Source organism: Protopterus annectens, chromosome 10.part0, assembly GCF_019279795.1.
Source record: "Protopterus annectens isolate FY-2018-M chromosome 10.part0, PAN1.0, whole genome shotgun sequence".
Taxonomy (NCBI): Eukaryota; Metazoa; Chordata; order Ceratodontiformes; family Protopteridae; genus Protopterus; species Protopterus annectens.
Window position 1 is genome coordinate 1,589,135,259 of NC_056744.1, and position 13,524 is coordinate 1,589,148,782.

The 13,524-nt window shown below is 38.6% G+C and overlaps 1 protein-coding gene across 1 annotated transcript in view; it reads right to left on the bottom strand.

Annotated features, from left to right (window-relative positions):
* Positions 1 to 13,524, bottom strand: part of LOC122813760 (general transcriptional corepressor tupA-like) — a 339,582-nt gene that overhangs the window by 1,160 nt on the left and 324,898 nt on the right. Inside the window, exon 11 of the mRNA XM_044086245.1 lies at positions 1 to 150. This exon is cut by the window's left edge and continues 1,160 nt beyond it. Coding sequence (XP_043942180.1) covers positions 13 to 150 — 138 coding nt within the window. The 3' untranslated portion in view covers positions 1 to 12. The remainder of the gene's footprint in view (positions 151 to 13,524) is intronic.

Here is a 13,524-nt window from a genome sequence, read left to right on the forward strand (position 1 = left end):
TTCATGCTCTTTTCAGTTGGTTCCACTTGTCTTCTCCACCATATAAATTTCATTTCGTGAGCTGACAGCAATGATTGGCCGTGCATACTCTGATTCGATCACATCAATGCTGTAAACCCCTTGAGGCAGGTTAATCAAACATCCTTTTGTCTGTGAGAAAAAAATTAACATTTTTAGAAAACTAAGATACACATTTATAATGGACTATTTTTTTCTCTATATGTACACCTGTATTTCACTAACTGTAACTAAACACTGATATTTTTACATATTAACAGTGTGTAACTTACTGAGTCTGATGATTTTGCATTAAAAAGTACAATAGTACAGTTGTGTAACAATTTGTAAGTTGTGTTTGTGAGATACATCTTGCCAAGTATCGGATGACCAGCCAGCTTCCAAAGCTTTAGGGCAGCTTCCATTCACCCTCACTGCTATATCACTCAAGGAGATCGGTACAAAGGCTGTCATTAGGATACCAAATATTTAGAGCTCTCTTATCTCAGAACAAGGGAGGCTAGACCCTGATAGATAGGAATGTGTTAGGGAAAAAAAGGATGACAATGAAGGTGGGAGATGGGAGGGTATTTCTACTGCAATAGTGATCTACTCAAACTTCTACTGTTATGATAAGTTTTCTTAAACAGCTCTATTATTTTCACTATTAGATCAATGTTGGAGCAATCTAAATTAAATGGAATGGATACCTGAGGAAGAAAGAATCTAATTTATAGTGCTGGGTAAAGGTTTGCACATATGATCAAGTTGCTGCCTGCCTCTAGTATTTTTCTAGTGTCAACCCTTTTCCAAAATGCCACATAAGTAGCTAAAGCCTGGTAAAGCGAGCCCTGACCTTGCCTGAAAATGTCTTGCTACGGTGAGAGTAACAAAAGGTAATAGCATGAGACAACCATTTGGAAACAGTTTTGACACTGATTGCTTATTTCCTAGGAAGATAAAAGGGACAGTTAATTAGAATTCTTGAAGTTTTTTCATCAGTGAAGTATATCAGTTGACTGAGGACATCCAGTGTGCATGTAGAATTCTTTCTCGTTTGTTTTTTAGGTATTGGATAGAAAACAGGGATATGAATATCCTGACTAAAACTAAACTCGGAACCCATTTCAAGCATAAATGAAGGATTTGTTCTCAGTTACACTATCTTTGTGAAAGATGAGAAAGGGTACCATAAGACAGCGATTCCGAAATTGTGGTCCACGGACCCCAATGGGTCCATATGATGAATTCTAGGGGTCCATGGAGTTCCATTTCTCACTTCTGCAGCTACCAACCACCTGTATTAACAAAGAAAAAAAAAAGAACTGACAAAACCAAAATGCACAAAACATGAAACTGATGAAAAGGTGGAGCTCAAACCAAAGCACAGCAGCCAATATCCAATAGTGATCACGTCAATTCCAGTTTAAATTTGGTGCTCTTTTGTATTCCTGTTGTTTTTCCTCTGAAGAAATTACTTTAGACAAGGTAACGAAAACATAGTGTGTTATTAATAATAAAGCGTTTACGTTCAGGACATTGGATATTGGCTGCTGTGCTTTGGTTTGAGCTCCACCTTTTCAAAGAAAAAAAGAAAACAGACTTCCGTGTCTTCCATGTTCGAGACTAACCAGCTGCTTGCCTTGCATTTTTACAGAGGAATAATAAGTAATAACGTCCGCGTTTGTGGCTGACACTGGAACAAATGTTTGCTTGTCCTATTTTTTCTGTCTGGCCATTGGAACTTGGCAGGAAATATAAACAAACTGTTACTTTCTCTCCAATCAGACAGTTAATGTATCTGTTTTATGCTAGTCAGTTCCTTTTACCAGTACTGCAGAGCTGAAGACTATCTTTTAGAAAGACCCTGAAGGTATTTTATTTTATTTTTGTAAGGCTTGAATAGAAAAATATTTGTCTACTGTCCAGATTTTTGCCTCATAATTTTGGTCTGCTTCTCATAAAATTGCATTTTTCTGGCAATTTACTGAGGACTGAGCTTTAGTACGCCCCTCAGCTGTACAGGTTTAAGCAGAAAGTCCAGATTTTAGCATCATATTTTTTGTTCTGTTTCTCATTTCTGGCAAATCCGTGTCAAATCATTGAGGACTGAAATCAGAAAATAATAGCAAACATTTGAGCTTTAGACTTCATATCCTTCAGAAATTTGTACTAATGCAAAACTTGTTGTTCTATTAACTTTCCAAGTTTATAAGAGCAATAATTAAAAATGTGTCCTTAGTTTTGCCCCCCCCCCAATATGACAGGCGCATTTTTCAAGGAATTTAGTTTCAAGTGCATTTTCAAGGAATTGTGAGCATCGAGAGAAGAGAAGTTTACTGCTGCTAATGCTAAGTCTGTTTACAATGTGCAACTGTTTTGTTTAGCTAGCTAGCAAATGGTATCACTATTGTAGCACAGAATTCTGAAGCAGTGTTAGTAGTAGCACAACAGGCAGCATACTTGCATTTTAATACAGAAGGCTGGAGGTTCTACTCCCACAGCATACAGACGGATTGCTGATACTGTGTTGCATTTTCAAGGGGTGGGGTGCTGAAGTCCTGAATACATCCTCCTTTGGATGAGATGCCTAATAACTATGCACCTGTTTTCTTAGCATGTTTTTAATGTAACATAAGTAGGCAATTTATTCTTCAAGGGCAGCAGGCACCAAATTTGTAGATGAAACAGTGAAATAGAAAGTTTTTTGCTAGCAGCAACTTTTTCATTAGTTACAGATCTATTTAAGGTGGAAATATTCATATGACTTACTTCTGCAGAAATTGTGCATATTGACTGATAATGGTGGATAGTAATGACAGAAGTTTGAGTGGCCTTTTATGGCTGAAATGTTCTGAATTGGGCAGTTTTGTCATTATTGATTCATAAGTTTGGTTTCATTGGTTACTGGAAAAATGTGCAAAACTATACTTTTAAAACACGCTCTACCATGTGGCGCTGTATTATGCAAGGGATATAATTTAATTATTGTATATTAAAATTTAATTATACAGTCAGGAAGGTGAATCAAAGAACTTCTACATGGTCTTAAAAATGTTTGCAAGGGACTTATGCTTTGAAAACAGCCCAAAGGTAGACAATCCACCACTGGCCACATGTATTTTCTTTGAATGTGGGTTTCAATGTGGTTTCAATGAATGTGAGTTTCAAAGGCAGAGTTTTAATGCTAAGTCTGTTTTCATTGTGAGACTGTATTGCTTTGTTTAGCTTTAGCAAATATCTGTTTATCTTTAGCAAATGTCTATCGGTGTTTGTGCTATAAAATTTGAAATAAAAGATTTAAATTAAATCCAAATATCTGTAATCATTGTAGAAGTAAAGCAGAAATAGTATGTACACTGAGAGTTATGAACAGTGTTTATGGCAACTGAGGAGAAATAGCCAAGTAATGGGACACTGAAATGGCTGCGTGGTGGGGGGACTGACTGGGGTGTGGGGGGAGTTGGGGGATTGATTCAAATGTATGTGTACCACCACCTATAGAGGTCTACCAAAGTATTTTATATATAAAAGGGGTCTTCCAGCTTGCAAAGTTTCAGAACTACTGCCATAAGAGATTGTAACTTGGATACCCTCCTTGCAGAGGTCAGAGCCTCATGAGTAAGTTCAAAAGGGAAAAAAAAGTTTTTTTTCCAGTACAAAAATTAAGATCCCAAGGAAAAAACAACTGTCTTCTAGGTGGGTGGCTATGAAACACCCCTTTAAAAATTTGTTTCATTTGAGGCAGGGTGGGGGGGGGGGGGCATGGGAAGATAGGCAGTAATGGCCAAGAGGTGAGTATTGACAGAAGTGTAAGAAAGGCCAGAGATAATAACTCGCACAAATACTGTAGAATCAGTCATATGGGACTTAAAGGGACCCTGGTTCTTGCTTTGATAACACCTAGAAAAGCTTTTACACTTAGCCAAATATGATTTTCTAGTAGCAGGTTTCTTAACTTCCTTTAATACCTTCTGCACATCCTCATAAAATAAAAGCTGCCTCAAAGATATTAAAATTCTATCATCCAGGCAGTAAGTTGAAGAAATTCAAAGTTGAGGTATAACAATCAATCCTGTACTGTGTGAAGAAGTCCATCCTGTGAAGAAGCTTGTAGTAACTGCCCTTGGCAAGTTTGAGAAAAAGAGTGGACCACTGTTGCCTGGGCTACCACTATCATTTATGGGAAGTCTTATTGAATATTTAGAAGAACCTTGGTTATCACAGGAAAGTGTGGAAAGGCATACAGTGACATCTACATCCATGGAAATGAAAAGGCATCTGTCTTCCAGGACTTTGTGCAAGGAGTCCTACAGCACAATTTCTTTAACTGTCTGCTGTGAATGGAGGCAAACAGATCTTCTTGAGGTGTTCTCCATGGTTGGATCAAGTCCTGCAAGAGCCTCACTGGTGCAACTTCCATTTATGGAGATCTGTTCTTATCCTGCTCAGCTTGCCTGCTATAATGTTCTGTTCTGATGAAATTTTAGTAGCCAGGAGGATTAGACTGTGCTGAGATAATACCTCCTAGACTGTCATAGATAGTCTGCAAAGGAGGTAGGATTGGGTTACCCTATATTTATTTATGTACCACATCACTCTGGTGCTGTCTATGATAACTAGCAGACAGCCTAAAATCCAAAGATGGTTCAGAGATTTGAGAGCATTTATTAGGACTTGTTTGTTCCAAAGACCCTGAACCTTCACTCTCTTGGATACAACTCCCCAATTAAAGTCGGAGGCATCTGTGGTTTACTGGCTGAATAGGGGCTGGCAGGTAAAAAGGGTTAGCAGACAACTGATTCACCCCACCAGAGTAACTCCTTTTTCACACACCCCAGCACTGGAATTTGAATTGATAGGGGGTAACAGTGTTGGGTCTAAACTGTTTTGATGAACCACAGACTTTTCCTCATGAGAGGACTGGCTACATGAATCATGAGAATTGTAGAGATCAGAAACCTAGAATCCTTAGATATTCCATAGCAGATGCCATTGTCTGGTTGGAAATATTAGAAATTGTTCCTTGTAACATTTTACTTTGTTCTGAAGAAGGAAATCCATCAGGAGGGAATTGTCTAGATGATATTGCAGAAACATTATACTAAGAGATAGAATGAGGGAATATTTTCTATGTTTACCTGAAACTGCAGACTAAGAAAAAGTTTTTTTTTTTGTTTATCAAGGCCAGAAATTCTTGACATTTTGTAAAAGAATATGCAAACATGTCATCTAAATAAAGGAACATGTGAATAACCTGCAGTAGGCTATCATAGGAGCCATGCACTTTGTAAACACTCTTGGAGATACTGGCAATCCAAAGGGTAAAGCATATAATTGCAAATGTAAACTAGACGGGGAAAAAAAAAACAGAAAAAGCACCAGACATCTTTAAGGGTTGGAATGTGATAATAAGCATATTTTAAATCCAGAGTTACTAGAAAAGTGAGAGGTATAATGAAAGGTAACAGAGAGTATACAGGTAGCATTCTGAATTTTGATGTGAAGGTTTAGAAAAGAAAGTTCTACAACAAGTTTCCAGATTCCTTCCTTCTTTGGCACCAGAAAGATGCTTAAGTAAAATCCTTTCCATATTTGACCTGAGGGAGTAGTTTCTATAAAACTTTAGAGTTTGATGAAGAATAGGATGAAACAGGGAAGTTTGATTGGAGTTTGGGGAAGAACTCCTTGAAAAGGAGGAAGGAAATCCCAATTCCAGCTGTAACCTTTTTGAATGATTTTCAACACAAGTATCAAAAGTTACCTGATGCCACAATGGGAAGTGAAGACCTAGACTTTGAGAAAGCTTTACTGGATTGCCAAAGTGGGAGGGGGGAAATGAGATGGGGCATACAGTCTATCTTCTTAAATTGTCAGTGAATTGTGTTAGCCCTATTTGCATCTACTTCTTTGTTTCCCAAGGAAACAAAGCATTCAAAATCATACACATAACACATTCTTTCCTGAATCTTCAATGTTTACTGAGAATATCAAGGATGCTTTCTGGATTATTAAAACTGAGACTAAAAGATTCTGAGGTATTATTTGAAATATAATATTTTTAAAGCTTATTTGAATAATGACATATTACATGCTGATTATGAGTGACTCTATAATCTAGGGTATGTGCTGAGGATGAAGATGTTGCCTGCCTGTGGCAGTATATTCAACATCCTGCCTCAGAAATGTTTTATTAAGGCTTTGTAGGAATATTACAAATGCGTATATATTAACCAGGATAGGACAGTTCAAGTTGTGTATGTGAAAGCCATGCATTTTAGTAATGATGCACAATTTAAGACTTTATTCAGTCAGCATAAAAGTTTTTAGAAAAGTTTGATACTGTGATTAAAGAAAATGTATTAAATATCAGTAGGATGTGAAGGATTATTATAGTATATCAGTTTATGCATATAGTAAAAAATGGAATGTGCATTTTAAGCAGGACAATAATCAGCACATCAAATATAAATTCAAACACACCACTAGACTGAAAAAGTTTATTTTAAGGTCTAATAAATCATTCCCATCCAAGATGTCACTATGGAGGGGAATACATCAGCTACTGATAGTGAATTTGAATCAGGCCCTGATGCTACTGACACTTTATACACCTTAGTAAACATAATAATGCTCCTTCTGGAACAGGAAGCTTCTTCCCCATTTTATGAAGGGTTACAATCAAGGTGCACAATTGTGGGGGGAGGGCATAAATGCAGACATTGGTCAACTGTTTCAAAACGCTGTGCATGTTCCAGTTTAAAAACAATGGAATTTGACGACTTGGTTATTAATGTTTTATGTGAATTGTCAGTATTAAATAAAGGGTTGAAATGTGTTCCTTCCAACATGTTTCAAGGCAAGACTTGTCCCTATTAAATCTCAGAATTTGTTTTCATAATAATTCTTATAGAAGTTAACATGCTGATTTTGATTTAGTTTCGTTTAGTTACCCATAAATCTAATTTTAATCCACAGTATCACATGGTGGTTAAACAATCTGAAAAAAAAAAAACGGTAAGGATGTCTTTAGACACAACCTCCCTAGGGAATAATGTTCAGTGCTGTATGATCATTCACAAGATAGATCTACAGCAATTACCACAGCCAATAAAGATGGTGGGGTTGTACAATGGGATCAGGTCTTAATTCACTGTAAATTATGACACAAATGAATAATCCTATCCCTCCATCTTCAACCCCTTTTCCCATTTTTACAGATGGGGTTGGGGTGTCACTACAACAGTGACAATCATCTAGAGCCACGTTTTATACCACCAGGCGACTAGCCCTTTTGAGGAATTGAATAATCCAATGTTTTACATTAAATTACTGCTTGTCCCCATGCTAGAGTTTAAGCATGAGATTGAATCTTTTGTTGAATATTGGATTGAGTTTGGTGAGATTTCTCTTAATTAAAAAATTGAATTGATGGTGGATGATCTGTCTCCCCAGATATTTTACATTTTGCTTAAGTTCCACAAGACTAGGGAATGCCCCACTGGTAGACCGATTGTTTCTGAAAAAGGGTTGATGATTGAACCCATGTAAATATTTATAGAAAAATGTTTAAAACCTCTTTGCTACTTTGTTCAGTCCAGGAAAATGGACACTACACATTTTATTAATATTATATCCAATATGTTAATGAAAGGGCATTGTTACCTTTGCACTTTGGATATTAATGCATTGTACACATCATTACCACATGAAAGGGGACCTGAAGCCCTAAAATACTGTTTAGACAATTCAGATTCATACATTTTTGAAAATAATGACATTTAAGTCCAGTTAGATGAGTTGGTTCATACCAGGAAATTGTTCTGTTACAACAAGGAATACTTTTTCCAACAGAGGGGGAACTGTTATCAGGGCAGCCTTTGCACACATTTATGTTTTCCTTTTCATAGAGTCCTTTGAAATTAAATATATTTATGACCAACAGCTAAACTCTTTTTATGAATATCTGGTAAAGATATACTGATGGCTGTTGGTCGGGACAGGGGATTTAACATCACTGTGTTCTTTCAAGTAATATCTCAATAATACTGAGTGTGGCATCACTTTTAGTATGAGGGTGGAATTCTTTAATATTAATTTTGTAGACCTTGAGATTACTAAACTTCTGGATAGAAAACTTGTTTCCAGGTTATATAGAAAACCTTTCTCTGAAAATACATACTTGCCATGTACTAGTTGTCATCCACACCATGTTTATATATTTGTCTTTGTTTACTGGGAAAGTCCGACTGGATAATTCCTATTTTCAGTGGAGCCCCAGAAAGAAAAGCTCCATTTGTTTACATTGCATTATACTAAGTTGCAGTTAAACACAGAGTAGTTACATTTCTATTTATAGTTATACACAAACAGTAGTTATATTTACACATTCTAAGATTTTGCAGAGGTGGAAGTTACTAAAGATAAAGCTCATGTGCAACTTAGTGGATTGTACAGGCAGCAGTTATGTATAAAAATTGTTTTGTCATTTCGGTGAGAGGCTGAGTGCATTCTGTTTAAGGACAGTATTTGGAGAGTATCGTATGGTGAACACAAAGTCTCAACCTTGAGATGAGCATGTGCAGGACCAGGACTGGTTAAGATGTTGTTTAAGCAGTGGTTAACTATTGATTTTGTCGGAGAATTTTATTTGTGTGGGGATACTGTTCCAGAGTTTAGCAACATACTGGGAGTACAGTGAGTGTTCTGCAATATTGCTTGACTTACGTGTAAGTAATGAGACTCTGTTACTACAGCAGAGGTTGATGTTGTTCACAATATTCCAAACCTGAGATCATGAGAGTTATCCAAATTTGTAGTACAGTGGACGATTATATTCAGGTTGCAGAAGAGCTGAAACATAGATTCATACATAAGGTTTATGAACAATATGTCTCTGATGTATAGGAGAGGCTTCTTTGAAATATCTGTCACAAACATCTAACCATAAAAGTGAAGCTCTTCATTTTATCACAACCTATGGTGAAAACACGCATCAAGCTAGATGTTTGATTTAAAAAAGTTATGTACTCACCATAACATTGTATCTGTGTTGTCCATTTCCTTCTTCCTTAACTGATGGGTTTAGATCTGAGGCTCAGATCTGACTCAGCTGCTTCTACCAGACCATCACATCCTAGAACTCTTGAGCTCCTTTGTTTACCTATAATGCCTGGCCAACTAACATACCTCGGATTGAATTTGCTGCCCCTAGATATAAAAGAACTACCTATTACAAAAAATACCACAGGTAGAACAGAAAAGGGGAAGATGGAGCTCAAACGAGAAAAAGAGGTTCCTATAGAACTCTTAAGCTCTCCAGAAGCAAAAAGGAGGGGGTAGGTAGGTGTGGAGTTGAGGAAGAATGAAAATGGACAATATAGATGGAACATTATGGTAAGTACATAACTTTTTTGTCTGATGTTATCATTTTTATTCATTCCTTAACTGATGGGACAGAGTCCCCAGCTACTGAAACCCTAGCAGGCTCTTATGGAAGGATATTCTGGAGCACTGCTGAGCCAAAAGCCATTCTGTTCCTAGAAATTAAATCCAACTTGCAATAAGTGATAAATGTGTGTGGATTAGCCAGGTTTCAGCTGCACAAATATCATCTAAAGAAGCTCTGGACCAAAAGGCTGAAGAAACTGCCATAGATCTTGTGGAATGATCCCTAGAGGGTTTTAGTAAATATAAACCCAATTTAGCATAGACAAAAGTTATACAATCAGTCAACCATTTGGCCAGTGTAACTTTACAAACTGAATTGCCAAATCTGGTAGTAGAAAAGGAAACAAGTAATTGGTCAGATTTGCTAATGTATATGGTTCTACAAAGGTAGAAATAAAGTTGTCTATGCACATCCAGCAGATGTAACATGTACTCTCCCTTGTTTGAAAAATTTGGAAATAAAACTGGGAGATTAATGACTTGGTTAATATTTGTCTCAGAAGCCACCTTAGGCAAAAAAGAAGGGTTTGTTCTCAAAGACACCCTGTCTTTATGAAAAATTAGATAACGAGGTTTGGAAGACAGAGCTCAGAGTTCAGATGCCTCTCGAGCTAATGTACTAGCCACTAGAAAAATGGTTTTCCAAAATAAAAATTTTAGGTCTAGTTTGGCTGAAGGTTCAAACGGGGACTTCATTAAGGCCTGAAGCATTAAATTTAAATCTTAAGGAAGGGTAGGATCTTTTAATGGAGATCTAAGCAAAACAATTCCCTTGAGAAAGGCCTTTCATTACTTAAAAAAGGCTAATATAGAGTTATTTTTACCCATGTGGAAATTAGAGATCGAAGCCAAATGAACTCTAATAGTTGAGAAACTAGTGCCTTCTATAAAGACTGAAGCCAAGAACTCAAGGATCACTGACACAGGAGCTGAAAATGGTCCAGATTTTTGTTAAAAGCCCAGAAGGCAAATCTTTTCCATTTACTCTTATAAGTCTTTCTAGTAGAAGCATTATGGGAAGATAACAAAATGTGGCAGATCAGGGAAGACAGCCTGGGCTGTCTAGCAATCAGTGGAACTGCAGAAACCATATGGTCAACTTAAGACTTGTAATGTCCAAATGAGTCATGCCTGTCGGGTGAGACAGAAGATCTGAAGTTGGATCCAGAATTCAGGGTGGATGTAGAAGATGAGGCCACAGAAACTGGAACCAAATCTGACCAGGCCAAAAGGAGGCAGTGAAGGTAACTGTGCTCTTCAGCTGTACTGCTTTCTTTAGAAACTTGGGGATTAGTGGCAAGGCAGAAAATGCACAGAGGAGACCCACAGGCCAATCGTGAACTAAAGCATCTCTTGATGACTCCTCCAGTGGAGGGATCAGAGCAAAGAACATGCTGCATTTATTGTTGAGGGAAGAGGTAAACAGACTGCAGCATGGCTGGCCCCTTTGCCACACTGAAGTTCAGAGACCACTCGTGAGGCATCAAAAATGGACCTACTTGTCTACTATCACGTTGATTTTCCCCAGGATGTGTGTTGCTATTAAAAAGCTATTGGAAGAGATCACCCATTGCCATACTCTCACAGCTTCTCTGCAAAGAGGTTAAGATCTGTTTTCTCCTTATTTGTTGTTGTACTAGACTGCTGACATATTGTCCATCTGTATCACAACTGTCCAAGATGGGAGAATATCTTCAAAGGTCTATAACTCTATGTAAATACCCTCATCTCCAGGATACTGATATGTGTGTTGGCCTCTTTGGGGGATCACATACCTTGGACTGTCCTTCCCAAGTACTGCCCCACCCACCTGAGCTGGGAGGTGTCTGTGGTCACTGTCACCTTGGGCAGAAGAACAAATGGACAGCCACCGCAGAGCTAGTTTGAATGAATCCACCAAAAAAGATATCTTTTGCAAGCTCATGTGATCTTGACTGGAGCGGATAATGGATGCTGAAGAATGGATCATTAAGTAGACAGAATTCATTGAAGCATTCTCATGTGGAATATGGCCAGGAGGATGAGAGGGATAGCTGCTGCCATGTATCCCAGAATGTGTAATATTAATTGAGCTGGAAGGGAAGAACTTTGAATCACTTTCTTGACTTGGGAGTTCAGTGTATTTATTCGAGTAAAGGGATGAGAGGCTATGAGACTGACTGTATCCAAATGAGCACCTATGAACTCCAAACTCTGTGTAGGTATGAGCTTAAATTTTTCTTGTAATTGACTGTTATTCCTACATGAGACACACAACTACAGCAGGTAGTCCCTTGCCTGAAGAAGTCGATGCATGGTTGGGGCAGTTAAGAGCTATTCGTCTAGCTATGGAAACCCCTGGAATTAGAGCAGTCTCAAGTAAGCTACTACCATTGCTATGCATTTGGTGAACACCCTGAGACCAAAGGGCAGTGCTCTGAGCTAATAATGACTGTCTCCCAGCTGGAAGCATAGGTATCTCCTGGAACGCCTTGTCATTTTGATGTGGTAGTATGCATCCTGAAGATCTATTGAGCACATCCAGTCTGCCTTTTGCAGCAGAGGCAAAATGGACTGAACTGTGACCATCCACAACTTTGTATACTGAACAAACTGGTTTAATTTGCTGAGATCCAGAACTGATCTCAAGTCCCATCTTTTTTGGCACTAAGAAGAATCTTGAGTAAATTCTGGACCCTCTCTGGACTGGGTAGACCTCTTGGATGACTCTTTTTTCTAGCAGCTTTTTTATTTCTAGAGATGTTGCTTCCCTCTGACTGGGTGGAACATCAGGGAGCTTCTTCATAACAATGGGAGGGACTAGGAAAAATGGTATGGTATAATCCACTGTACCCATGAATCTTTTGTGATAAATAGTCAGGCTCTCTGGTGCAGAGATAAATAACCCCCACTGCCTCCAGATAGGGACAGTCGGGCTTCGCTTCAGGAGTGCTGATAGGTACTATTTGAGAAAGAATCTCTAAAGCATTGGTTCTGCTGACCACCTCTGCTGTGAGGACAGCATCTTCCATTTCTGTTCCCTTCTCTGCCCCTGAGAGAACTTTCTCCATGGAAATCTTGGAAAGGGCCCTGGGAATTTTTTAAACCACATCATTCTACCATCTCACTGGTTCCTAGAAAAGGGCCTTTGAGGGGCAGAAAAACATACTCCCACAGCAGACAGGATCTTTCTCTCTTGTTCACACCTGCAGAGTGTGTCTTTAACCTTAGGGATAAATAGAGAAGATCCAGCAAAGGGTGCATTGACGAACGAAGACTTAAATGGTTCCACAAAATCACATAAGCTCATCCAGGGATGTCTCCTAATGGTTATGTATGAATGTATGAACCCAATGTTTGTGAGGTACCTTCCACAGCATGGGAGATCAACCTAATGGATGCATTTGAGACAGACTGTAGGGTGGCCAGCTGCAAGGAGATTCTGTTTTCATCCATAGAGGACATGGATCCAGAAAGAGATTTACTGAGCTCCTTGTTCATATCCCTTTGCAGTCTCATAAAATATGCCAGGTAATTCAGTGACCTAAGTGCAAAGGTCACTAAAGCATAAACACTCTTCCCAAATCTGTCCAATACCCTAGACTCTGTATTGGGGAAAGGACAGAAAAACTCAGCTCTGTTAGTTCCTTTCTTGTAGCTGCAGCCACAACCATGGCATCAACAGGTACTCCATTGCTCCAGTGTGCATGGCCTTTGAAGGGGCAAGAATTTTATCTGGTCTTTTTGGTATTGGCTGAACAGTGTCCAGCTCCTTCCACACCTGCCGAGAGACTAAGTCAATGAGCTTATCAGCTGGGGAGGTCACCCAAGAAGCAGATGGGCCAGATCTGAAAGCCTCCAGAAACACAGATTCCTCTTCAGAGGGGGTATCGGAAGACCAGCCACCTTTTTGTTTTAAGAGCTCCAGGATGTCTACAAAGCAGATGCTATCAGATGGTGATCTGGGGAACCCCTCTCCTTCATCAAAATCAATGTCCTCGGTGAGAGATTCCTGGGGAGAATCAAAATGCCTCCTCTTGCATGTCCTTATTTGAGGGACTTCCTCAGTGAGATGTCCTGGGGTAATGTCAGAAGAGA